The 27,103-nt window shown below is 39.5% G+C and overlaps 1 protein-coding gene across 15 annotated transcripts in view; it reads left to right on the top strand.

The window, feature by feature from the left end:
* The window catches only part of TENM2 (teneurin transmembrane protein 2), a 654,736-nt gene that overhangs the window by 473,379 nt on the left and 154,254 nt on the right, over positions 1-27,103 (top strand). For all 15 annotated transcript variants that reach the window (XM_019289969.3, XM_010406241.4, XM_010406240.4 and 12 more), the window contains 2 exons: positions 6,927-7,161; positions 19,491-19,729. In XM_019289969.3, coding sequence (XP_019145514.3) covers positions 6,927-7,161; positions 19,491-19,729 — 474 coding nt within the window. The remainder of the gene's footprint in view (positions 1-6,926; positions 7,162-19,490; positions 19,730-27,103) is intronic.

The following is a 27,103-nucleotide window of genomic DNA, read 5'->3' as shown; positions in this document are numbered from 1 at the left end:
TAGTGCTGCTGGAAAGACATGATAATACTGCCTCAGAAACAGAGAAATTACATGATGCTGAAAGCCTTGTTCAATATATTTAGTTTCATTAGTAGTTCAGCTGCCAAACTTCTCAGTGGTGCAGCTTGACCTTACAGAGTCTTCAAACAACAGAAAGATTCAAAATCATTACTCTGCTGATAGACCATTCCTTCTCTTAAAGATCTGCAGCACCTGGAAGGCTGATTTATTAAAAATCTCAGTTTCCTATTAGATCTTCTCTCTCTGACACAATTACTTTAGTAATTTATTTTGAGAGACTTCTGGTATAAATTTTTAGGAGGTTGGGTTTAACAAAAAAAGTGGTGTTTTAGACGACATGTAACATTCTGTGATGCTTCTGAAATAATCAAGGTGGTGCATTGCATTAAACCACCCATGACTGGCATTTCTTTTGCCCCTTGGAAACCAAATGTGTTCAGCTCGCTCGGTGATGCAAGATCCTAAGTGCTGCTGTAACAGCTTTCAGGGATGACTCCAGACTCACAATGAATCAGAAATTATGGCACAGTTATTCTTATGTCACCATGAAAATTATCAGGCTCCCCCACAGAGAAGCAGCAGTTTTCAGGCCATAATCCTATCAGGAAAATGTCACCAGGTTCCACTGCTGGCCTAAATATTTCTGTTCAGAAATTTCTGTCTGTTGTTCAGAAAAATCTGTGTCTTCATTTTCACTTTGGTGGGATTCCCAGTGCTTCAAATTGTGTGAGCTTAGGCAAGAATTTGTCTGAGTCTTTAGACAGGGTCCAGCTCTTTCCCATTCTGCAGAACAAGTCTAGAGAATGTTTACCTTTCTGCACTAAAATGTTCCATGGTAGCAATGACAGTAATAATGAAATTCTTTGCTTAGAAATATATATGCCTGCTTTTCTTTTTAGTTCTTCTTACATCAGTACCTTCTTCAAACAATAGTCATGTACCTGAGCTGCAGAAGATAAAGACATCCTTAAACTCTCTGAGATATGTTTTATTGGGAAACTAAATTAAAAGATTGATTGAAAAAAATATGTGAGATGATTGTTTTTCAATTAGAAGGAAGAAAACTCCAGCTTCTCTGTGACTCATTTTTAGGATAAGCAAAATTTGAAATAGTGTGCCTGCCTTTTCATATATGTATAACATACACATATATACATATATAAAAGTACCACAGGACACTGAGGCTGCATAAAGCATTATTATTGAAGTGATGTGATTTTCCATTGACCAGACATTATTTTATGCAGCCTGTGCACCTCATGCAGTGCAATAATGAATATTTAAGTGATGTATTTCAGCAAATATAATTAGTACATGGTGTCTGAGATAATAATATTTTGTAGGGCAGTGAGTTTTAAGCTTTTTGCAGGTGACCCTCACTTGAGAGAAGTGGTTATATGACTGTAATCCCCTAGGTTTGACTTCTGATGAAGGGTCCAACTTTGCCTTTGCTTGTATGACTGCACACTGGATATTGTGGATAAGCAATGGGGTATTTTTTCCTTGGTTTGTTTTTTTGTTGTTGTTTTTCGGGGCATTTTTTGGGTTTTTTTGTTTGGTTTGGAGTTTTTGTTTGTTTATTTTTTTGCCACAGCAACATTTAGTTTTCTACTGTAATATTGTGCTGGGGACATGGCTGCAATGCACTGTCAGACTCTGATAAGTGACTTACCATTTCGTATCACACATTTACTGAATTTTCAGTTTGAAATGTACAGTCTGGGATGACAGCCAGTCATTCAACCTATTCGTGCTTCAAAGAGTGTAAAAAACAGGCAGACAAAAGAAGGAACACCTGGCAAATGCCTTGGGTTTAAAACAACAAGAGAGAGAGGTAATAGCCTCCATGGTTAGGAGTGAGATACCTTTCTTCTTTACTGAATGTGCTGAAAACATTTTCAGAACATTGAGATGCTATTTAGCTACAGCCTTGCACAAAATAATGTAGAGAATTAAGCAAACAAACAGGAGAACTGAAGCAAACCCAGCACAAAGCCCAGTCTGTGTTGCTGGGCAGGAGCCCTGGTCCCACCCCACGCTCACCGAGGGCTGCAGTGCCAGGCTGGAGGCTGGTGCCGGAGACAGCAGCTCCTGTGGCACTTTGGCATTCCTGGGCTCTCTGTTCCCCCTGACTCAGAGTAATGTGAGCTGCCTTTGAAGATGAATTTAGCTTGGAAGGTGGCCCTGTGGTTCTGTGAAACACCCGTTACTCATTGTGATGGCAGATGATGTGGTTTCCTTGAGAAAACAGTGTGGCAGAGGTATTTGAATAAAGAACCAGGAGTGCTGCAGACTAGGTTTCTAATGCTGGCTGACAAGGGTTGTCTGTGGGCTTTTTAATTATTTTCTTTCAATGCATCAGCTTCAGTTTTGGGGGATTTTCTTGTTTAGCATTTGTATTGTTTAAAGCATGAGGAAATAGTTGTGTCCTTGTTCATTTCAGAAAAATAATACATGTTTGGGTTTTTTCTTCTAGTTCTTTTGTGAAAAAGAATGATGAGCAGGTGTTTATGTCTCTTTAGCATTTAATAATGTCATGGAGGATAATTCAGCACAACTAAGATACAATCTCCATTACTTTTTTGAGGTAGTATTGACAAAGAACTGGGATGCAGGGAAGCGATTGCTTTGCTTAGATTAGGGATGCTGCCTTTTCTGCTTTGTATTTCATCTCTGAGGTGGGAGATTAACTTGTTCTCCTCGGATCATTGTGTTCCTTGGATTTAGTGCATGTGTTAAGTGAGTGTACTAAAGCCTGGGAAGAACTATGAAAAACAATTTGACCATGTTAAAGCAGATCTGAAGTTTCACTTTGTATTTTAGTCAACATTCGAACTGTAAAAAAGGCCGAGCAGTGATGTTTGGAAGCGTGTGCTCAGGAGCACTTGGCCATTGCTGATGTGCCTGTAATGCTGGGAGATCCAGGGGCTCTCTCTGATCCCTGGGGCTGCCAGGCTGTGCCACAATAGGACTGTTACGATGCACAGGCTCCTGAAGGATGTGCACCCTGCTTCCCATGGTAGCCCTGCCTTCACCTGCCCTGTGCTCAGCAGGGCACAGCCACGGGCTGGGCTTTGGGCTGCACATCCTTTGCTCTTTCTTTGCATGCAAGGGAAGGGAAGATCATAGTAGCCACTCAGGTTTAGGGTTTTGATGGGGTTTTTGTTTGTTTTCAAGGAGAAAAGTACTATTTTGCATCTCGTTGCAGCTGAGTGTTACCTCTGTGCTAGCCTGGTTTGTTTAAATGTTTCACCAGATAGAAGAATGAACTGAGCAAAATATTTTTTTTCTTTTTTTATTATTTTGGTTCTGATTAAACCCAAATAAGTCAATTGGATAGCTTATGATTGCTTCAAAGCTACATAGAGCAGACTTTTTATTCTCAGATTACTTAATTACAACACAATTTCCCCTCACTCAGCTTCTAATTTGAAATGAGTGCTGCTGATATTCTTGACTGCAGTAAGATCTCTTGAAGAATCAGGTTGATTATGTGGACACCAGGCTGTGATTTTTTGAAAATGCTCAGGACAATCAATGTGTACTAAAATTGATTGGAATTAGATATATTGTATGTTTGTGAATTTAAATGAGAAATTTAAAAAATTAAAAAGCCAAAGTGTGGAGGGTACCAGTATTTCAGATTTCCAGGTCTCTGATTGTCATTATGGTTTTAAAAGACTTTTCCTTGAATCCTAAATGTTTGAACTTTTATAGTGCATCCTGGTGAAATGACTAATTCAGCTAATAATTGAGAAAAGGCATCATTTCCTCCGTATTCTCCCCCAAACCAATACTGGCTACTGCTATATCAAAAATAAAATCTATTTCCCAATGTAAAAAGCCAGATGTACTCTATCAAGATGCTCATTGTGTTTAAGCTTCCAAATAAAAAGCAATTTCCGAGGGGCCTCAGAGCGTGTCATGCCGTAGGATCCTTCAGGCCAATCCCTTCGGATCCTTTATTACAGGACAAGTGATTTACTCCTCCGAACTTCAGAGCTCAGCAGATTTGCAGGTACTGCTGGTGAAGTTTTAATTTAGGCAAAGATGCTCATAAAGAAGTGCTCAGATGTTCAGATGTGAATCCAATTTTATATCCCTGGCAAGTTCAATAGTGTTCGGCTCCTGCTTTTGATTCATTTGAACAGGTTTATGAAGAAGCAGCGTATTATGCTTTTATCTCTCTCACATAGACACAGGTGTGTGCATGCTCCCTAGTTAGTACTTTGTATATATAAGCTTTTATATGTTTTAATATAAGCTATATAATATCTATATGAAGTTAATATTGGTATTTGTTTATTTTTCTATATTAAATGCTACATTTGTCTTGCAGCAGGTTTCAGAGTTTTTGCGGCTGCAGTGTGTGCTCAGTTACCCATGCGTGGCTTATTTTGCACAGTGTCTTATATTTACTGTGTGGGAACAGAGTCTTGAGGCAGATTAAATAATTTGTGGTAATTTGATTTCAGCTCTTGCTTCCTTCATCTTAAAGAAATGCTGTTCATTCTTATTGATGCGGACTTGGCTCACTTTTAAGAACAGCCTCCATGATATTGTGGTGACAAGATTCAGAGTCTTTATTTAACTGGTGCTACCGTGGCTCTCAGAGCAAAACTGTGTTGTTTATGTGGGTATGACTTTTTCATACTTATCCTTGAGAAGGAAAAGCTGCATCTAAAGTGAGTTGAGAAAACATGAAGCACATGAATCTTTTGAAGTAACTATTAACACAAGGGCACATATTTGTATTTTATCACTCATAAATATTCACTTATTGAAATCCAAGCATGCTTTGTCTAAAGTGAGAACACAGACTAGGAGAGTAATTCCCCTTAAACTTCTGTGTATGTGGAGATTGTCCAAACACATTTTTTTCCTGCTGTGTCTTGCTCTGCATGCTATTGTAGAATGGCACGGGATCTAGTATAGATTAGAGATGTGATGTTCTTGGTGGTCCAGATGGGGGTTTTAAACATAAAACTTCATTGGCTAAACAGTATTTTTTATGCTTAGATAAGACATAAGCAAGGATAGCAAGGGGAGCTGCACATATGATGGCCTTAAAATTTAGGAGGTGTTCATGAAAGGTGACTTTGTATTTAAAGCAGTTGACATTCCCACAGGATGCACATTTGGGCAACAGACATTCAAGAAAGATAAAAAATCTGCTGTGTAGATTTAAGGCAACATGTGGAGGATGCAGAATTTATTATAATTCATTTCTTAAAGTTTCTTGTCAGAGGACAAGTTGTACTTGCCCTATGTAAGTCCCAGTAAACCTGTCTGTCTGTTCTTCACCAGCCTGAGCTTCCCCAAGCCCACAGAAACGCTGAAGAAAATGAATGGCCTCTCTCCAAAAACGCTGTTCTCGTTCTGTTCCCTGGTTGTATTGCTGTTAGGAAGAGGTGCTTTCACTGCTTTTCCCTGGGGCAGGCAGTCTGCAGAGCAGTGCCAGGAGAGAGCTGCCCCTGGGGGTGTTGCACAGAATCAGTTAGGTTGGAAAAGCCTCCCAAGATCCTCAAGTCTGACCCCTAAGCCAGCACTGGGAGGTCACCACTAACCCATGTCCCTAAGTGCTGCTACAGCTCAGGGTTCCATACCAGTGAAATACCCTCTTGGTATTCGGGGGTTTGGGCTCTGGGGTTTGGGTTTGGGGTGTTATTTTGTCTCTTGGATTTCTTTGTTTATTTTGGGTTTTTTATAAATATTGGTCTTAATTAAGTTACAGTAATTACTCAGTTAAGCAGCTTTTCTAGACTTTTTTTTCATATGACAAAGATCAATCTTGCTGCAAATGATGTTTTGTGATGTTTTCTTTTATTATTTGATTCATTAAGTACAGAATTTTCTTCAGTTTCTAAAAACAAACATGCATCATTAGAATTATGATTTCTCTAGTATTAGTGATTAATGTTCACTAGAAAACTGCAACTTGATACAATGGCTAAAGCTTGCAGTTCATAATTGTGTTTGTTTTCTTTATTCTTTTGCTGTTTTTATTAGACATAAATTATTGCCATGTGTGGAATTTCACGTGAACTTATTTACCAGTCTGCATTGGTTTAGAAAAGTGACAATGTTAGAATGACACCTTCTTATCAGATTTTCTTTTCATGTGCTGTTATTTTAATCCATTTGCCTTACTGATTAGAAAAAAATATTTTTCATTATCGATTCAAACATGTCAGTACTCAAAGAATGAGAAAAGTTTTTTTCCTTCTTTATCACAAAAAAAATCATTTTTCAGTGAAAGAGACTGAAAGAGTTGCATAATTTCCAGATCTTGCTGTGTGTTTGTAGCATTACTAAATAGAAAAATACAGGCCAAATCCTGACCACATGGAATAACATGAAAGATACCATCACTGCCTTGTTGCTCTCTTTTCATATTTGGAGTTTAATCTTCTTGTGTGGGCACAAATCCTGTTCATTGGAAGCTGATTGGTAAAATACCAGTGAATGAAAGAAGATTGATTTCTCTGATTAAGTTTCATAGGGGCCTAAAGACCATATTCTCAAAAGCTATTTTTAATCCATTAAGGTTCATCTGCTCAAAGCCCCTTACAGAAACGGGGGGAAAGTTCCTGTCAGTAGCTGTAGGGAATGGTCAAGCTAGGCTTCTGTCCTGGCTGCCCACCCCACTGAGGAGACTTTCTCCAGGGAGAATCCATAAGGAAGTATTTTTAAATTTAAATACAGTCTTTGTCAACATGCCAGCTGTGCAGGCTGGAAGCACTGTTTTATGTTGCTTATCTCAAATAATCACTGATCGGATTTGCCCACAGTTTGATGCCCACAGTTTGATGCCCACAGGTCCAAGAGGCAGTGGCCCCTTGAAAACGCAGAGGAGAGCAGTGTCATCACACACAGCTGTGATTTGTTTTTCTTTTCTGTTTTAGGCCCTTCAAATCATCACAGCCAGTCAACGCTGAGGCCACCTCTCCCTCCTCCTCACAACCATTCCCTGTCCCATCATCATTCCTCTGCCAACTCCCTCAACAGGAACTCGCTCACCAATCGCCGGAACCAGATCCACGCACCCGCTCCGGCGCCCAATGACCTGGCCACCACCCCCGAGTCCGTGCAGCTCCAGGACAGCTGGGTGCTCAACAGCAACGTCCCGCTCGAGACCAGGTGGGTGGCATGGACGGGCACCCTGGGGGATGCCATTGATGGTCCTCCAAAGTGCACAGAGAAAACCCTTATCTTGTTGGGAGGTGGGGTCTGGTGTCCTGTGCGACAGGGGGGGTTTTTCTGACACAGCATGGGGAGCGAGTGGCATTAGAACACCCAACAGCCCCAATCTGCTTTGCACTGGGAGGTGGACAGTGAATAGCTCTGCTCACATCCTGTTTCAAAGCCTTTTATTCACTTGGACCTTCCTTGCATACACAGCTCATGCGATTAGTACAGCACATTTATATCACAGGCTCAGGGACAACTTACTTAGAATTCATATTGACTGTGCTGCTGAAAAATTATACATTTTGCCTTTCCTGAAGCAACAAACAGAGGCTCACTTGACATTATGCATTTTGGGAGACTTTGAGAAACAATCCGAGATTCAAGACTGACAGTACTATAATTTTAATTTATACCTCATCCAGCATGCAAGTTCATTTTAATCTCTTCTGTACGTGTTAACAGCTTGATGCCTGTGGGGCAAACAGCAGCATATAAATGAAAAGGTGCAGCACTTAGGCCTGACAGAGAAATAAATAAATAAATGCCTGACATGCTGCTGGTCTAAATATTCTGGTTTGTTGTCATTTGGGGTATGGAATGTCAAACATATTTAACTTGCACTTTAAATAGCAGAGTTGGCAGAGCTGATCTCTCAGAATTTAAAATTAGCCATTGTGGTGCTGAATAAAGTGCTTGGAATAGCAGGGTGGTGTTGCTTGCCCAGATAGTGATAAACACAGTGAGCAGGTGGAGGAGCTGGGCTGCTGGGAGCACTGGCTCCTGCCAGGGTTTCAGCTGCTTGGTTGCCACAGCTTCTGGGATGTTACATTTGGTTTGCAGCCTCCCGGGACTGTAATGCCGCTCTGCTGGATTACACCCCGAGTAGCCACATACGGGGTAGTTACGCCCCCATGCAGCCTCAGCCCAGGCCCTCCAACATTTGATTAAAGACTGGTCGTCTGGTTTGGAGCTCTGGAAGGGGCTGGGTTGGAGCTCACAACACCAAGGCTGTTGTTACTCAGCAGTTGGGTACAGCTCCATGGGGAGCAAATGAGACGGGAAAGGGCAGGGAGCCTGTGCCAGTCTGTGCTGGGCTGGGATGTGCACAAGGGGCTGCCCTCACATTGTCCTGCTCTGATAAAATGGGAACATGGGTGCCATGAAGAAGTGGGGTGCTGAAAAGCAAATGCAGGTTATCCAAAGCCAAGATGGCCAAAAAAGGAAAGGAAAGGGATTCTTGCTTACTGAAGGTTTGGAGCTAACTTTCCCAAAAAAAAAAAAACATCCAAAATCAAACAAAAAAAACCCCATGATGCTGAGCTCTGAACTGCTGCTCCTGTGAGAAGCTCTGCTATTTTATAGAACTTAATTTGGACATCCTGAATTTGTTATTTATTGCTAAGAATCACAAGATGGAAATGTTGGTCCTGTTCAGCCCAGACTGGTTCTTGCTGTGTGGTTCATTGCCCAGGATTAGTACTTCCTTTTAATTCTGGTGTAGAGTGGCCAACTCTGTGCCTGGTCTGCCTCTTTCTGTATGGAATTGTTCTTGGGTACAACAATACCTGAAACCTGTCCTTTCTGAAGGCTCAAGATTGTCCCAATTTACCAATAACTTTACCTGGAGGGAATTCCTTGGATATTCACAAAAGGATCATTTGCCGTAATGCTGGTGTCTCTGAGCCACAGCACGGGGCTGGGGTTTTACTGTCTGATTTTGTACCTATTCCCAGCCAGAGGTGACTGTGAATACCATTATTTAATTCTACTCTTTCTTCTTACCATGAAACCTGTGGGTGTGTCATGTTGATGACAAAAGGTTACTTTGTGAATACTGTTATTTTTGGAGGTTGCAGGATGCCCGACAGTTAATTGGAGCTTTTTGGAAGACAGGTTTGTCACAGGCAAGTATTAAGCTATTAGAAAATGTCCTGGCAGAATTGCTGTGTTCCAAGTCTATTCCAGAGCTGCTTCAGGATCGATTTTAGTTCTTTTCTGAAATTACACACCTGACAGGGCTTGATGACAAGTTTCATCACAAGAATATTAACTCAGAAGATGACTGAAATTGATGCTTGTAAAATCATTGAGACTTTCAGAATTAGCCTGTAATTTTTTCATTTTAAAACTGGCATTTCATCTACATTCATACCAATAGCCACACAGAAAAAAAACCAAAACCATCTTTTTGGGAACTTTTTACTTCAGTCTTTACTTCATAGCTTTAGCTTGTTGCAAAATACTGACCCTTCTCATACTGCCTCTTCACAGTGCACTACTCTAATTTTTTTATCTTGTTATCTGTTTATTAATCTCCATAGTGGAGTGCTCAGGAGGCAAAGCCAGCACTGACAGCACCTTCTTTATCAAGAGAGGGTTTCATAACTTTGCATTTTCGTCTCTCAGTTGTCTTCAGTAGGTTTTGTGCTCAACTGAAAATGATGTGCAAGTGGTCACGTTACTGATTATGAAACAAAAAGTGGCACCTGAGCTGTCTGAAGGGAATGCTTTGTGTCAGCCCTACAAAACTCAGATCACAATTTAGATTCCAGATACCTCTTTATCTAACAGTACCAAGTGCTGAAATCATTGAATAATACAACACGTGTCTGCATGTTGGTTGGTTTTTTTTTTCCCTGCTAAGAATATTTTAACCTTCCCTTTGTTCCTTTGGTGTCTTAAGCAGTTTGGGCTAAATTCAGACTGGAGACATCACATTTCGTAAATACATCCTTTCTCTATCTCTTGTTTCAATATTGATTGGGGATTGTTAATCACATTTGGTTTATTTTCTTTATGATGTAAAGGAAGCTTTGACTGCTTGCACATGTTTTCATGTGGCCCTTTCAGGCAACTGTACCCAAATCTTTGTGTATCCTTTGTGGTGCTGTATTTTTTACACAATTATGTTTAGCTGTATTTCAGCAGCTCGTTGCTTCTAGTGGAGTTACGAGTTTGCGAAATGCCTATGCAGAGTTCCTAATTGTACTTTTTTAGAGTCATAGAATGGTTTGGGTTGGAAGGAGCTTTAAGGATCATCATGGGCAGGGACACCTTCCACTAGATCAAGTTGCTCAAAGCCCTGACTAACCTGACCTGGAACACTTCCAGTGATGTGTGCTTGATTTTAGTGTGCTTATTCCTGGTTCAAGGCAAACAAAGAGGGGCTGTGCCTTCCCGAGTCTGCTGCTGCTTTATGGCTGCACATGCTCCCAGGCTGGCTGCATAATCGTTCTGTTTTCTTTGAAATAAGGGTCTGTAATGGAAGGGTTGAAATATCTCTAAGTAAGGACACAGTAATGCATGGCTGTAGCACTTTTATGGTGCTATTTTTATGGTTCATTTCTGCAGTATTTAGCCGCTTTACCTTTAGGCTCGGAGCTGCTGTTTAATGCTCTTTAACTTTTATTGTCCTCTTGCAGTCTGTTTCAAAGCATCTCCTCCTCCTCCTAACAAAGTGCTGGTTTCCACCTTCTCCAGTTGAGAGGTGTTCCTTTATTGCCTCTTTAATCATTGCTTTCCAAGGGGATGTGTGATGAAAATACTGCCTTTGAACATCCCAGTGTGGGTCTCGTTCCTTCCTGACAGCCAGAGAGGCAGCGCTCTGCTTTAAAGCTGGGCATGCTTTGAGGGCACAGGGAGAAAGGAATGGCTTTGCAGGGGAGGTTCCCAGGGCTCCTCACACAGCAGGAGTCCTCTGGTGTGGGAACCTCAGACAGGCACTGGGCATAATGGGATGGCTGGTGAGGGAGGAGAACAGAGGAGCTTTCATGGATGGATGTTTCACTGAGATTGCCTGATTTACTAATGCCTTTTTCATTACTTTATATTGATGTAAAATTAATTGATACCATTATAATTAATAATACTTAATTTGGGAGAAAAAAAGACTTGAATTAAATAGAAATTACTCTTATTCTTCAGTTCTCATAATTAGTCTCGTAATTTGAAATATTTTCAGTCCGAATCTTTCAGTTGTAAAGATAATTTTGTATCTATGTCTATAATTTCTTTGTGCTTGCTCACAAGGAGCTGATGCTAGGCTTTAAGGAAGACTGTAACATCCTAATGCTTCTTCTGTGTTTCAGGAGAAAGGATGATGGCCACTCTTCTGGTGATTATGAAATCGTTGTCTTTAGATCTTGTGGGCTGTAGTATGAGACCACTGGTCCAAATCTGGGGTCATTTGTGCAAAGTTCAGTTTAAAGATTGAGAAATCTGAAAATTTAACCTGAAAAGAATTCCTATGAACCCTAAAAGAACTCCCATGTTGCACTTCAAAATATTTGCCTTCTCCTGGGTTTCAGGCTGCATTTGTTACTTTGCCAGTGTGACTGGGTGACCCTGAGGACAGCAATGAGAGATAAATGGGTGGAGCAGCAATGTGAGCTGTAACCCAGTCTGCACCATGCAGGGCTTGAACTCAAAATCATGGGGTAACACAGCTGGGAAACATCTGCACCCAGTGCTCCTGGAGCTGTAGCCTTGCAGTGCAGCAATGAACAATGCCCTGTGCCTGTGCATAGGCTGTGGCAGTCAAGAATAGGGTGCATGAGGAGAGGGATTTAATGGTGGGGAACAGCATTATTAATTTTTTGAGAAAGAAATATCTGAAATGTTGTTAATACTGCATTCACATTTTGTACCATGTTTGGGTGCCCAGATCAGCTGCAGAACTTCTGAACTGAATATGTAAACTTGAAGTTTCTGAATGTGTTGAAGTTCCAAGCTACAGCTGCTCTCTGCAATTGTCTGCCTATTTTCAATGATGTCTCAATATTTTGATATCTTTGTACATGATGCAAAATGTTCTGGAACAGAACAGTGAAACAAAATTTCTTTTCCTTTTGTTAATGCAAATTCCTAGGATATATTGGGCATAACAAACAACTGCTTGGAACAGTGAAGCGAGTCCTTACTCTAATTTTGCATTGTCTTTTGTGGCTTTCTCTTACCATTTACTTGCAGCTACAGGTACATGTGCTAGAGCAGGTTATTCCCCTGAGACCGAAGGTTGGAGCAGGAACTGACTCCTTCATTCTCTTGTTCCTGCATGTGAAGGTTGCAGAAAGGTTGTGGGGATTTTCCAAATAATTAGGATCTGCATAGATAGATTCTGGACCTGTCTAAAAATCAAAAGCATTTTAGAGAATTAAGGAAAGCACAGTCAAAAGCACCCCCAAGGACTTTAAACACATTTGGGCCATGTACTTGGAAGAATTCCAAAAGCACTGTAGAAAGGTCATTTTTAGCAGGCTACTGGAATATCGTTTTCATAACTAATATAGGCATGAATAGGAGAGAGAAAAGGGTGAAGGGAAACACTACAAAAGCAGGATACATAATGACGATTCAGAAAATCAGTCTAGATGTACTCCCACTCACGTACACATAAGCTCAAAGAAGTTTTTACTGATTGCAGATAATTGCATGTTTTCATGATCTTGTTTTAACTTCTGGGTTGTGCAGAGTGAACAGGCAGCATGAGTGACTGCACAGGAAGAGACAGGCACGTTCAGGGTCTTTATGAAAAAAAAGTCTAGAGTTATGAGATTTTGGTTCCTCTTCTTTTAAGTTTATGTGTCGGCTTATAAAGTTCTCTCAGAGTTCTGAGTTTTATTATTCTGTTCTGTTACTTATAGACTTGAAATAGCACTGTTAGTACTTTTTCTTTTTTTCTTGTTAAGTGAGTGGTTGAATTAAGAGGTAGTGAAGAGCTTACATGTATGCCTTTTAAAATAGAAGTGTTTTGAAATTATGTGCATTAATTGATGTAGAAATTTAAAACTGCATGGACCCATTGAAATGCAAAAGACTGTTATCATTATCCTCACCACTGGAATAACAAATGGAGGCATTATTGCACTTCATCACTTGGAACCATGCAGCAACCACTCAGAACCCTCTGGCAAAAAAAGACACAAGGTTTTCTGCTTAAGGAGAGAAAGTTCCTGTAGTTGAGCAGGTTCAGAGCTGCCTAAATGTTCCAGGATCTGCTGATTGATCCTGCTACACTTTCATGTAAGTGCATATGCAAAGACCCTGATTTTTTGTGTTTGTGTCTGTGGCTGTCCTGTTACTCTTTACTAGGCGTTAGCCAGTAGTTTCATTGCTGCATTCCTGGGGAATAAACGATAGTGCAAGAAAGAGATTCATAAATTTAAAGGGCAAAGCAGTCATTGACTGGCTAACTCCCACAAAAGCTAACTAGGATTCAAGCAGACAGGCTGAGTGGGCTCACCACCTCTTGCAGAGTACCTGGAATCTTGTTGACCACACGGGCATCAGTCAGGAAGGTGATGGGTGGCTCCTGTAGCTCCTGTAGCCATGTGCCAGCAGCTCCTCTCCCTTGCTGGCCTTCCTGGGTTTTCCCTTTCTGGAGTTTATGCCTTTCCAAGTTGGTGTTCTCCATCTCAAACTCTCGAGCTGCTCACAATCCCCACTTCAGCAGTCTCTGAAATATTTTCAGAGACTCTCCTTATTTTCCACTGTACCTTTCTACAGCTTCTCTCACAGCTCTGCAGTGTCACAGCTCAGTAGCTTCTGAGCAGCTGGGGACAGGGCAGTGCCATGGGGACATGCCAGAGCCAGGCCAGGAGCACATGGTGAGACCCCCAGAGAACGCTCCAGGGGTCAGCTCGCAGTGGGATTAGGGAGAGAGAAGCTTGTAAGAGTGTATCCAAAAGTATCTCAGTCTCACAGATGAAGAGCAGGTGTCCTGTGGAGAGGGGCCCAGCACAGAGCTGTCACTGCCGCTGTCGCGCAGTGCAGGTGTTTTGCCTTTGTGGCTTTGTGAGCGATGCCTGCTTGGTTTTGTTTAATAATATGACAGATCAAGGTGCCCAAAGGTTGGCACCTGCCTTTCTGTACAGCACCCTGCCTGGCTGTCAGGCAGTGTTCAATTACTGTGCTTCACATGTCCAGCTGTGTCTTTGTTAGAGGGTGGCAGTGGCGGTGACAAGCCAACAACTCGCAGCAACCTCGGTGACATTGCTTTACACTCCGCGGTTTTTAGAACACTTTGCCTGGGGACATGAAGAACCCAGCCTTTAAGGAATCATCAGCCTTTCAAGAGCTGAGGAGCTGGAATTGGAGCTGCTCTGGGTGCTGGAGGGCTGCTGCAAGGATCAGCAGGTTACAGTGGGTACAAGTGTTGCATTGATACTGATGTCTTCATCCTGAATTACTGTTTCCATGCCTAACAGAGTGTCCTTAGTTACTGCATCAGTATCTGCAGCAGGCTGAAAAGCACTGAAATAGGGTCTTGTCATGGAGTGTCCTTTGTTTCCACAGGCATTTGGGTGTGGGGGTGCACAACACACAGGTGTGTAAAATGGCCAGCTGGTTTATATAAGTGTGTATTTGAAATAGCTTTCCATTGAAAAATCTGTCTTACTGAGTTTAGTCTGTGGATTTGACATGATTGAGACAATTTCTTGTAACTGTACAATTTAAACACAAATAGATAACACTTGTTAAGCTTTATTGCTGGCTTTAGAGTTCTAGGCACTCAAAAGGAAACTTCCGTGCAGTTTTAGCACATCAGAGAGCCCTCAGCTGTGGAAACGTGGCTGATGGTCCCATGTTTTCTGCAAGAATCTGAGAGAACATGCAATTAAATCCCATTTGGGGAAAGACTGTGACTGTGAAATAGGTAACCAAAGCTTGCACCAGTCTACCACTCAGAGTTCATTTTTTTTCATAACAGGCATAAGAACAGCTTGTAGTTTTCTTCAGAATTGGTTTCTTTTTGTTTGGAAGCTAGAAGTCTTCCATAAAACTTCACTGTCTGAATTTGGTAGCCACTTTGAGACTTCCACTGACATAAAATGACTCATGGCTACTTTTATGGCAGACTTTGAAAACTGCAGAAGATATTTTTTTATCACAATGAAAGCCAGCATACTATGTTCTGTAGTCCATTGTTTCTTTTCTGGTAAGAATAAATGTCCAATAAAATTATAGACAGATGTGATTTTACCGCAGCTTGAAGATATTTTTAAGTCCTAGAACAGCTAAATTGAGCTGTTTCTATTCTCTTGGCATGTAGCTTTTCTATTTTTTAATTACTATTAAAAACCCTATAAAATAAAAAAAAAAGACAATTTAAGCATTACAATTCTATGTAAGCCTTTTTTTTTCATACAGAAGAAGTTTAGGACAGTATGAGGAGGGAAAGAAGCAATTTATGTTAGAAAATGTCTTGTTCTTCCTTTCTATTACAGTTTTTCATCGCAAAACCAATTTTTTTTTCTACTCATTCTTGCAGTGTGCTGCCATGACAATCTGTCCAGAAAGGAGGGGGGGAAAAGCTGATTGTTCTCTCAAAAAATATGGAAGTTAATACAGTCTGTCAGACCACTATTCCCTGAACAGCAGAGGTCCTTTTGACCTGTGGGAAAGTACATGCTAGAGAGAGCTCTGAATTAATGAAGAAAGCAAAATATAGCTTTTTCCATTTACCATTAGTGCACAGAACAGTGGTCAAATGTCCCCTCGCAAGCTCAGCTTTCCCAGATGTCACCTTTGTGGTGGTGTCAGCGATGAGGTGCACGGGTGTGACCCCCCACAGCAGCAGTGCTGAAAACAGAGGGGGTGAATCCTGAATCCTGTAGCCTGAATCCGGAGCCTGCGAGCAGGAGAGGAGAGCACAGACTGAGCTGCAGGGTTAACTTTTGTTCTGTGGGAAGCACCCAAGCTCCTTCCACAGCTTTTCAAGGACACTGAAATTAGAGAATCATTGTAGGCTGGCAACCATATTTTGTGATTTTTTTCAGTATGGAATTGTCTTATTGATCCACAGAAATCAGGGAGACTGGGCTGAGACTTAGCAAATTTACTCCCATATTTTCAAAATATTAGATTAGTCCTAGTCTGATTCAAATTGCTAACACTTAATTGTGAGCTAGAAAATGTGTCTTTCTTAATTGTGTTTGATAGGTGAACACATAAGACAGAGAATACAATTTTTTAATTCTTATATGGAGTGTATTTGAAATTAAGTGAACTGGTATAAATCAGATCATTTCTTTTCATAAGCAGGCATTGTACAATGCTCCCAGCTTTACCACTGTGAGGCTGTAATTAATGTTGATAAATGCTCATGTTCTCTCTGTGCAGCTTCAGCCCACAGACAATTGGTTGTACCAGAGCATGTCAAATCTCACATAAAAATATGGCTATAGATCATTGGGTTTAGGGATAGAGTTGAGACAAGTCAATTTATTTCCATTAGTAGCTGAATCTAGATTTAAAACTCTGGGGGTCCAAGTGTTTTTGTCCATGATGTTCTCAGTCTTTCTGGTGTGCTTTGCTAGGATTTAAGGTATACCTGCTAATCTGGCCCCCAGCTTTGGAATGCAGTGTCCATTTTCCAAAGTGTCTTGGGGGATATTTAACATGTCTTTAGTTAAATGCCTTTTTTAAACTTTCGAAGGCAGAACTTGTGTACTTTCAAGATGGTGTGATGTCTTCTGATAGCTGCCACTTTGTCAGGGGTCCATATTGAGACAGTGAACTTTCAGCTTTCAAAATGCATGGGTAGGACAAAATTCAGGGTTTATCCAATGACATTCTTTCTTTTTGGCTTTGATAATGCCATCGTCTCATGTAGCCTTTTCAGTCAGCTTTTTTTGCTTCTACAAAGTTCTGATTAGTTTTAACAATATCACAGAGATCCTGTTTGTATGGACAAGTGTTTTGGTTTTCTTTATATACTTTATGTATCTCAAAGAGGATCACGGTGGAACTGCTTTTTTGTTCTACTTTTTTTGTCTTCTCACATGCAACAGTATATGATTGACATGTTCTATTAAAGCATATCTAGATATTCATTAATTCAATTTTAATGGGAGCAGAGTTTCATTATATATCTGAGTTTACTTTAACAATGCTTTATATTAAAATTTCTGTTGGTGCTGTAGCTGCCTTCTCAGCTAAAGAGGACATAAAATTCCTGGGTTTAAAAGTATTTCAGATAAAGACAGTTCCAAGGACTCTAATTTCCAGTTTCATTCTAAAAGATCTGCTTTGGGGCAGGGAAAGGGTAAGCACTGTTTGTTACAGACCCTTATGTCCAAAGCTAAGAGGGTCGTTCCTGCCGTGGGGATTCCGGAGGAGAAGGGGTCCTGGGCTGAGGCAGATGCAGAGTTACCCTGAATAAGAGGAGCTTTCCTGCCTGCCTTTGTCTCACCAGCTCCATCTTCCTTCTGGCTTTCCCTTGTTCCTCATGCTCCGTGTCATTTCAATCCCTAGGTCCAATCATGGAAGTGCTCTTGTGCTCCCAACACTGGAGAGCAAGCAGAAAGGACTAAACCTGCTTCTGCTGACGAGTTAATCAGGTTCTACCCAGACAGAGGGAGCAGAAGAGTCAGTAGGTCTGGTGCAACACAACAAGCCCCATAGTATCATTTACCCATCAGTTACTTTAATTGAACTGTTGCAAAGTAAAGAAACATTTAAAATGAAGTGTTCAAGACATCAGACTGCCATTATTTCTTGCTTTCCTTTAACTGAAAGAGGTTTTTCATAATTTAAAAGTCTGGGTAATTTTAAGGGGAAGTATTTTAGCATTTGCCTTTATTGCTTTTTCTCAGAGATCACCTATGATGTGCAGAAAAGAAGCAATTCTAACCTCTAATGTGCCTCTCTGATGAAGAAAAAGAAGGACAGATTTATTTGTTAAAGAAACCCCAATGTTTCTATGAAGTAACTGGTTAGAATTAATCTGTTTGAGTTTGATTGTGTTTCTGAAGTCTCCAAAGTACAAAGAGAAAGTTTTGATGGTGGATACTGCCACTGTCTTTGTGTATTTTCTGCAACAAACTAGATTTTGGTCACCGATGAAAGGTATGTACAAGGCTACTTGGAGTTTAAAAATCAGTAACAAAGGCGGTGTCAAAGTGATTGTTCATATTTGTTAATAGAGTTTATTAATTGATGCACTAAAAAAAACAAAAAAAACCCCACACATATTTTCAGAGGCTGTCTTCAACTGGAAATGTTTAATCAGAAATCAGGGGAACCTAGCCAGCCTTCCTTTTACTGTCTTTTGGCTGTGTTCAAGTTCTGTGCAATCTCTTATACTCTGGGTTTTATTTCAAAACTAGTGTTTTAAAAAATGCCTTTTAAATCACTTCTGGTATTCTGTAGAATAGGTATACACTGATCTATGCTTGACAGTAGGCACATTCATGATCGTGGGCTGGAAAACATACTTGGGAAACACATTTCAGCCTCAATCTTCCAAATTGTTGTTGTCAGTGAGTGACATGGATTTTAAAGCTCTAACAGGTGGTTTGAGAGTGACATACTGGATTGTATCTGAATAAAAATGTTAAACATATTTTACATTGGAAGTAAGACCTGCGTTATTTTAGGCTGTGATTTTGATTTTGGAGATTACTGAGTGTCTTCATTCTGTTTGATTCCAAGAAGCACTTGTTTTTCAGAGCTGTGAAGGGAGAGGGTATGGAGCAAGTCTTCAGAGCTCTCTGTCTTAAGCCAAGTGACTTTCTGTAAGACCACAGCCTGTATTCTGTGCTTCTCCTTTCATTGTCTACTGGAACATGCTTGTAGTCAGTTCTTCCTGACTGTGAGAAGTTAATCTAAAGAAACCAGTCTTACAGTTTGCTTTCTCCATTTCTTCTGTCTGGAATGTGTTGACAGCATTTTCTGAGATTCATTAGAGAGTGTATTCTGTCCCTTATTTTCTTCCTTACAAATGTACGGGCAGTCGAAATCCTCTTTTTATCTGCTGAGTCATGTGCTTTTGGTAATTGTCTTAGCCGTTCAAACCAAACCTGTGTACTATTAAACCACAAAATCATGGTTAATTCTAGTTCTGGCAAGATCTTCTCCTACAGGACTATGGGTTTTGCTCAGTATGTTCTTACGATTTTGCTGGGAGCTTTTGCCAAGAGTGTAAATGAGACTCAGAGTGTGGTTTTCTTAGAATATTTTGAGTGGCGGATTCCACAGGGAACTCCCAGACATTTCATGGGTCATGCTGGTGTTTTAGCTAGTATGTGGTCAAGTTGCATCTAATTACAGAAAAGATTAAGAAAGATATCCTGACACTGTATTTTAGTGCCAGTTGTTAAGATCTGGTAGCAAAAAGACTGAGAATTTTCATCTCCCTATTTCTTCCTACAAAATCCTTTTTCTTTTTGGTTGAATTTACCAGGCTGTGGCAGCTGGAATGGTATAGGAGTAGGAGATGTTCTTTCTTAACTACAGGACTTGCCATTTTCAACTATGTTCCATTTTATGTTTTTCAGGCATTTCTTGTTTAAGACATCTTCTGGAACTACTCCGCTGTTCAGTAGTTCTTCCCCTGGTTACCCGTTGACCTCAGGAACGGTTTATACTCCACCTCCCAGACTGTTACCTAGAAATACATTCTCCAGGAATGCATTCAAGCTGAAAAAACCCTCCAAGTACTGTAGCTGGAAGTGTGCTGCTTTATCTGCAATTGCTGCTGCAGTCCTGCTTGCCATCTTGCTAGCATATTTCATAGGTAAGGCTGTGTTTTCTCTGTCAAATCACCTGGCTGTGTCAGAAAATGAAAGTTCAGCAGATGAAAGGATGCTCAATGTGTTTCACAAATGTGTGTTCTTAGTGAGCAAATAATATTATTATTCCTTATTCTGATTAATGAGGAAAAAAAAATGTTCAAGTCACGTTCACTGTCATAAGAGCAGTGGAAGCAAGAAATTGATTCAAGATTCTTAATGTGCAGTGTTAACTTTAGGTGTCAGATATGCACATCTCATAGATGGTCCAAACAGAGTGATTTAATGACTTTTTGATGTAGTGCCATATGTTTAAAAAGTATTTAGAAAAAAATGTGATAGGTGGTGAATTCACATAAATAACAGAAGCTAGTGGCATTTGAATTCAAATATTACCATCACACGCTGCCTTTAGATAAAAAAAAGAAACAAAATAATTTTGATTACTAGATCTCAGTCTGTATGGGTCTGTGTGCCTAAATCCTGGTGGTGTTAAATATGAATCATTAGATGGTTCCATTTTGCATGCAGTTATTTTCCATATTCCACTCATCCTTAGCATTTTGTAAGGAAAAATATAGAAATGCTGAATGTTGCATTTATTTCCCATGATTCATATATTAATAGCAACCACACGGTGTCCTAATCCGTTCTGTGGTTTTTTTGAGATGTTTTTAACATGCTGCTGAGATTTTGTCTTTCTTAATTCAATTAATTTTGGATTTCCTCCCCCTTCCCTGGTACCTCTTTCAATCTCTGTTGTTGTAGAGGTTTATCTAAGTGTCTACACAAACTACCGGTGTATTTTGCACTTTTTTCAGTGCCTTTAACAATATGCTGATGACAGTGATGTGCTGCACAAACTCTTTAGCTTCTCTGACTAAATGGCAAAATTATGGTAGCTTGACAATATTTTCTGTTAATACTTTCCAGACCTATTCTTTGTAGGATTTATTTCATCTGTGAAGCTATTCTCACATATGGCACTCAAAAGATCTATAATGATGTGCTGAATTTTCTCTCTCTTTTTTTTTTTTGATCCTATGTAACCTGACTCTTCAGGATAGACACCTGAAAATCCCATTTTTCATACTAATGAGCTTCCATATGTGATTAATATATACAGTAGTAGGAAAGAGCTGGCTGAATATTCCTGCTGTCTGTTTAGTCCAGACCTACATCCCAGCATACTGAATACTACAGATCTAACCATCTTTCTGTATTTCCCCTGTAGAAAGCCTCAGAAGAGTAACAAGCTTAGTTTGGTATATAAATGAAAAGATTGGAAAGCACATGATTCATTGAACTTGACAGTTATCATACAGCAGCTCCCTGTTAGAGTGATTATGCACATGGGAAATGATATACTGCGAGTTGAACATTTTATTCATGTGCATAACTTTGAAGTGATGGATTATGAAATGTGTTTTTCCTTGGTATTTAGGTTACTGTAATCTTAAGCAAAGCTTTGCAATGTGGTTATTGCTTTTTACACTTTCATATGTAAGACAAGAGAAAATGTAAGGCAATGTATTGACTCTTAATAATTGATGAATGATCTATCATTTCAAGTAACGACATAACTGATCCATTTTGACAGAAGTTTTTGAGGTCGTCTTTCCTGTTGAGAGAATGATGAGCACAATAGAGTTGGTAGTGAACACAACAAAGCAGGGTTTAGGAGAGAGTGTTGGCTCAAGTTTTAAATAATGAGAAGTTACCTGACAAGCTTCATGCCATACACAGAAAAGAATAAGTATATGTCAAACCCAGAAAATAGCTGAAATTAATCCAATGAATAAATTTGATAGATCCACTGTGATCATAATTTAGAGTGATGGAAGAGAGAGAAAAGAAAAAACAAAATAGCAGTGGTGTAGCCTTGGATCCATGAGAACAACAGAAAGGTAAAAGCAAAGTGCTTAAGTTAGGCCATTTATTAAATTAATTCCTTCGCTCTCAGCAAAAAAATCATACAATTCATTGCACATGACAAAGAGCAGGTGTAAACCATGAGCTATAAACTAATCCTTGCTGTCCTCCAGCAGTATGAGTTAAGGTGCTAAATCATCTCCTGATTTGAAAAAAGGAAAGGCTTGGAAGGTGCTGCTATTGTATTTCTGCCTTACATGTCCACAATGAAAATTTCTTGCTCTCTAACAGAGCAGAGGTTCCATCTCTGGGGTTACATTAGCTAAAAGTAAGAGTTATGGAAAAAGTCATCAAAATTTGCAGCAAATGGTTCTGCTCCTTAGGCTTGTCACTGTATCTGGACTGTGTGAATGTGATGTATCAATGCTGATCAAGACTCTTGCAGGGCCAAATGCAAAAGGCAGTGATGGCAAATATGAGATAAATTTTACTGAAAGAGTAATTTGAAGTTCTCATATTCTTCAGGATTTCTAAATGAATTTTCCTATCATAAAAGAGATGGGAGAATTGACATGGATGGATCATTGAAAACATAATGTCTACAGGTTTAAACATGGAACTTTGAGACTGCAAAAGATTATGGCTGGCATGAAAAAATTTCTAATGAGGGTGATTTAAATAGAGAAGCAAAAAAAGACCTCATAACTGATAGAAAAGATAAATTTTTAAAAACTTAATAGGCATTCCTATTGCCTTTCCTCCAACACACAACTAAAAATACAGTGAATGAAATGAAAAGGCAGTATGTTTAAAGCTTTAAAAATAAATTCATAGTGCATAAATAACCTTTGGAACTTCTTGCCACACTACATAATTGATGTTAAATAAAGATACTACTGAGATTTTAAGTTAAACATTTGTCAAAATAATGGCAATATGCCTTGTTAGAAGGTAACTTCGGGTTTTCTTTTCTTTTTAAAGATACATATAGATTGATGGTTTATATCATAATATGTCATCAAAGTCTAGCTATTTAGATAGACTCTTCCTTTATAGGCCAGTCACTACCACAGTTATCTGAAATTTCCTAAATCTTTCTCTGCAAACTACCCTGACTGATGTCTGGGAAAAATTTCTGCAGATCTGTGTTGCACTGGTTCAGTGTGATAGGACAGGTGTTTGTGCAGAATATGCTTGGTTCTGTGTGCAGACATTTTGCCATCTTAGATGTACTGGTCTATGTGTGAATTCCTTTACACTAACAGGGTTTCTGCAGAAACTTTAACACAGATCAAACTCACCAGATTGAAAATAAATCAAGCTACTTTTGGTCTTCTTGTTAAAGGAATAGACCATGGAAAAAAGTTCAAATGGTGTGTATGAAAGAGAACTTTAAGATGTTTCTATGGCTGATTGTTATACTATTTTTAATAGCAGAGAATAGGAAAGAAGTCACTTCAGTTAACTTTTCCATTACGTGGTGTACACAAGGCTGTCTGCACATTTAAGCCAGGTTTGTCACTTCTCCCTGTTTCCTCAATAGCCAGATGTGAACAAAATGCAGAGTATTAGTTTCTAGTATTGCACAACCTTTTGGTAAATTCCAGCACGCAGGATGGAAATAAAATTGTCCCACAGTCCTTTCTGAGACTTGTGCCATTTCACAAAGCCCAGGAGTTATTCCTATTATCCAGGGGTGACATACGAAGAATGTAGAACCAGCCATTCAAATTAGGACATCCTGAAGATATTGGGCTGGTGGTAAAACCCAGTTACAAGAAAGTAATTTATAAAGTGTCAAAAGGAAAGCATATACCACACATATTGTCTTTGTCAGAGTGTTCACTTCAGAGGTTAACGGAGTGATGAAAGCATTTGTCATGTTAAATTAGTTTTTAGCTCTTTTGATTCATGCCAAACTTGGAGGAGAAAAATATAAAAAAGAAAAAAGAAGGAGCATAAAAAGAGTCACCTTGTATTTTTCACAAAGTAATTGCTGCCAAACATAAATACCACGTTTTTGTAAGCCCCTATGCTGCTCTGATTTCTGCCAATCTATCTTTGAGCATCAAAGAACATCTGACCATCAACATGTCAGTACATTAAAAATATGGTAATTTAAATATTTAGACTTTCCTGTGGGGGGAAAAAAAACCTGCACTGTTACTTCCTGTGGAAATTAAAAACTGCGATGGGTTTGAAGATGTTTCACTTGCAAATAATATCTTGATACTCATACTGCAACTTTTAGATATTGATGCTCTTTTATCTACTATCATATGCAAGAAGATACAGGAAAAAAAAAAGAAAAATAACACACTATGAGAGCAGCATGCTTGCACTGCCCCTTTAGTGCCTATGTTGCACATGAAAGTATTATTAGTCATTTATTCCTCAGTGTTATTTGACCTGAAATACACATGAGGTTTAAGATAAATTTCAGGTTTCTGCATAAACTTGAAATATATTCACTTCAGTGCCACAGAAAGGACTGAATTGCCAAAGCATCTGGCAGTTAATTAAGCAAATGAAAATGTCTTTTTTTTTTTTTTTAATTTGAAATTAGAACCTGAAAAATACTATTCACAGAACATAAGATATAGGGAAATAAATGGTTAATTTATGTAGTTATTCCTCTTGTACCCCCAGAAGTATTCCTTTGTTTGTGTGGCAGACAAAAAAATCTATAGGATTTCTGACTTGGAAGTAGAAGTCTCATCTTTACTCTGCATCACATCTGTACATGGTACAGTTTGCATAAAATCTTATCCTTTAGGTGTTGATGTCAATTTATTTTCTTCCCACAATTTTTTGCCAATGTAAGTGCTTGGATGAAGTTTGTTGTTCATTCATGTTTGTAAGTTCTTCCACTTCTAAGCCAAGTTGTCTTTTTGACTCTGATTCCACAGATGAGGATTCATCAAAATAGGTTTCTCAAGTGCCTGTCTTATGTACCTCTTGATTTCTTTTTCCTCTCTCTGAGTTCTATTTGACAAACAGGAACTTACATTTAGTTTAATTTCTTCCATTGCATTTGTTTTTTACTTGTGGAGTCAGAAAACCACAGCCTTTGTCTTGTCCAGACTTCACTGAAATCAAATATGCTAGACATTCTGGAAAGCAAGACTGAAAAAGGGAAAATCATGCAAAGCTGGAACCTCTGAGAGGCAGAGGGCATCTGGCTGCCAATCACTGCGATCAGATTCACTTGAAATCAATGTAAACCAAGGGAACGCTGCATCTTGCAAGATTAGCTGATGACAGAAGGTTCTGTTCTTAAATTTGCATTGAAAATAGGTGTCAGTTAGGGGCAATAATTACATTTTAGAATATGCCTGTCATATTCTAAATGTCACACATTCAGTGATTCTTACTGACTGCTATCAGTCAATCTGAGGAAGAAAAGCATGGTAGTAGCTCAATAAGCCTGTCTGATGCTACCTCTGAGAAATTTTGAGCCTTTTAGGAAGAAGCATCTGGCTTCATTCCATAAGAAAACTATGCACTAGTGTTGGCAATTTTGGTGCCCGTGTCCAGGAAATTTAGATGTGGCTTTCTAGCTAACAAGTGTCCCTATTCCACAGTCCAAAGGTGTGAGAGATTGATAAAGTGAACGAGACAGTTTTCCTGGAGACAAGAGGCTCCAGCTGCATTATATGCTCAATGCCACAAAGAACTGGAGGACTTTGACATGAAATTACTTGGGTCTAGTTTTCCTGGGCTTTTCCTGAGTCAAAAGTAAAAACTTGATCTGCAGATTTGTTCCAAGAAAAGCCAATGTACAATTGTTTTGCCTAGCAGAGATCTCAGGGACAGTGGGAGTGGGAGGATTTCATTGTGGAGGGGCAGTCTTACAGCTTGGTCAGTCGTACATTTTCATACCATAAGCCTCAGCACTTGAAACTAGAGTGAGACTAATGTTCCCATAACTCTCAAAGTGCTATCATGTGCTTAGCTTAGCTCTTGCAATTAAAAACCTTTCTTGCTCAGCTCCAGGCTGAACATACTCTGAAGCCTTGGCAAGAGACAGGGGACAGAGAGGATCATAGAATGTCTTCTTTCCTGTGTTACTGGAGTTGTGTTTTCAGGGCACGTTTTGGGTTGTTAATGCAAATTGCACAGCACAGTCTCGGATGAGTCTGAGGAAACATTTTTCACACATGCTGGTAATGCTCCCCAGGAGCTGTTAAAATGTATTGCTTTGAACTTGAGTAAAGAAACACAACTGCCTGGCTGGTGCTCACTGTCCTGGCTGTGGCTGCCCTGCTCAGAACATCTGCTTGGCCAAGGTTAGTGCCACAGAAAGGAGCAGTGTGATGTGACAGGACAGAAATGGCTCACCCAGACATTACAGAGAGATGCTGTTTAAAATCAGTAATTTATTAGTACAGTTATTATTTATATAGTAGAAACTTTGGGGCTTTTTAGTTATAGCTGCAAGAATGCCTTCCTCAGAGGTCCTTTCTCTTTTTTCTCTCAGTTGTGAAGTACAGGTTGTGCTTCACATGCCCTTGCCATCCTCCCCTGCACAAACTAGAAAATATGCTGAATTTCATGGTGGCTGTGTGACAGAGCCTATTCTCACTTTCATCACTGCAAATACCTAATATTACGAATTTTTTAGTAGTCTAGGATTTAATCCTAGAATCACAGGTATGAGGTCTTGTCAGGGCAAAGAGATAGCAGAGATAAGTAGATGCAAAATGAGACTTAGAGGAAGTCAGGGGGGAAAATGATGAAAAAGCATTGAGATATTTTTGTGAGACATGCTTTATAACCCAGCCCAACAAACTGAGATGAGGCCACTTTTCAGGGGAAGGGTAAGCATAAGGGATATTGAAGATTAAATTTTGCTAATATAATGCCAAGTCAGAGATACCTATCAAATAAACCTGTGGTCATTGTCTCTGAAAAGTCAATGTTCAATATCAGTGTAAAATGTCTCATTTCTTCCTAGGGAAACATTGCTCTCTTAGCAGTTATTTAGATTGAGATCACCAGTTGATCGTTTATAGATTCATTTATATTGATTATTTGTTGCTGTGTTTCTTTGTTGACTCACTGTGTTGTTTTGCACTTAGCATGCTTATAGATTTTATTTAAGTATAGTGGTACATATTTGTCTTTAGGAATAGAACTATTGCTCTATGGGTTCATAGAGGATTGAGAGATTTGACATGGATTTTGTAAGTGTGGCTAATGTAGCTCTTAAAGCAGCATTATGAATGCCATGGAAAAAACAAAACACATAAATACTTAAGTGTACTAAAGAGACAAGAGACTATTCAAGGAATATTCAAGGACCTTGAAGGAAGGCAAAACAAAAAATTGGAATTAAATTCAACTAGTGAAAATAATAAGATAGGGTAACAGAGTAGGGAACTTACGGAGCAAAAGAAGTTGAACAGGGGGAAGAGAAATGATCTATCACTAACAGAAAACTTTACTCTCCATATAATATAATGGGATGAATCCATCTCAGTGATTTAAAAGCTGTTTAAGAAACA

This window comes from Corvus cornix, chromosome 13 (genome assembly GCF_000738735.6).
Source record: "Corvus cornix cornix isolate S_Up_H32 chromosome 13, ASM73873v5, whole genome shotgun sequence".
NCBI lineage: Eukaryota > Metazoa > Chordata > Aves > Passeriformes > Corvidae > Corvus > Corvus cornix.
The sequence above is the reverse complement of the archived record's forward strand: the minus strand, read 5'-3'. Positions and strand labels throughout refer to the sequence as shown.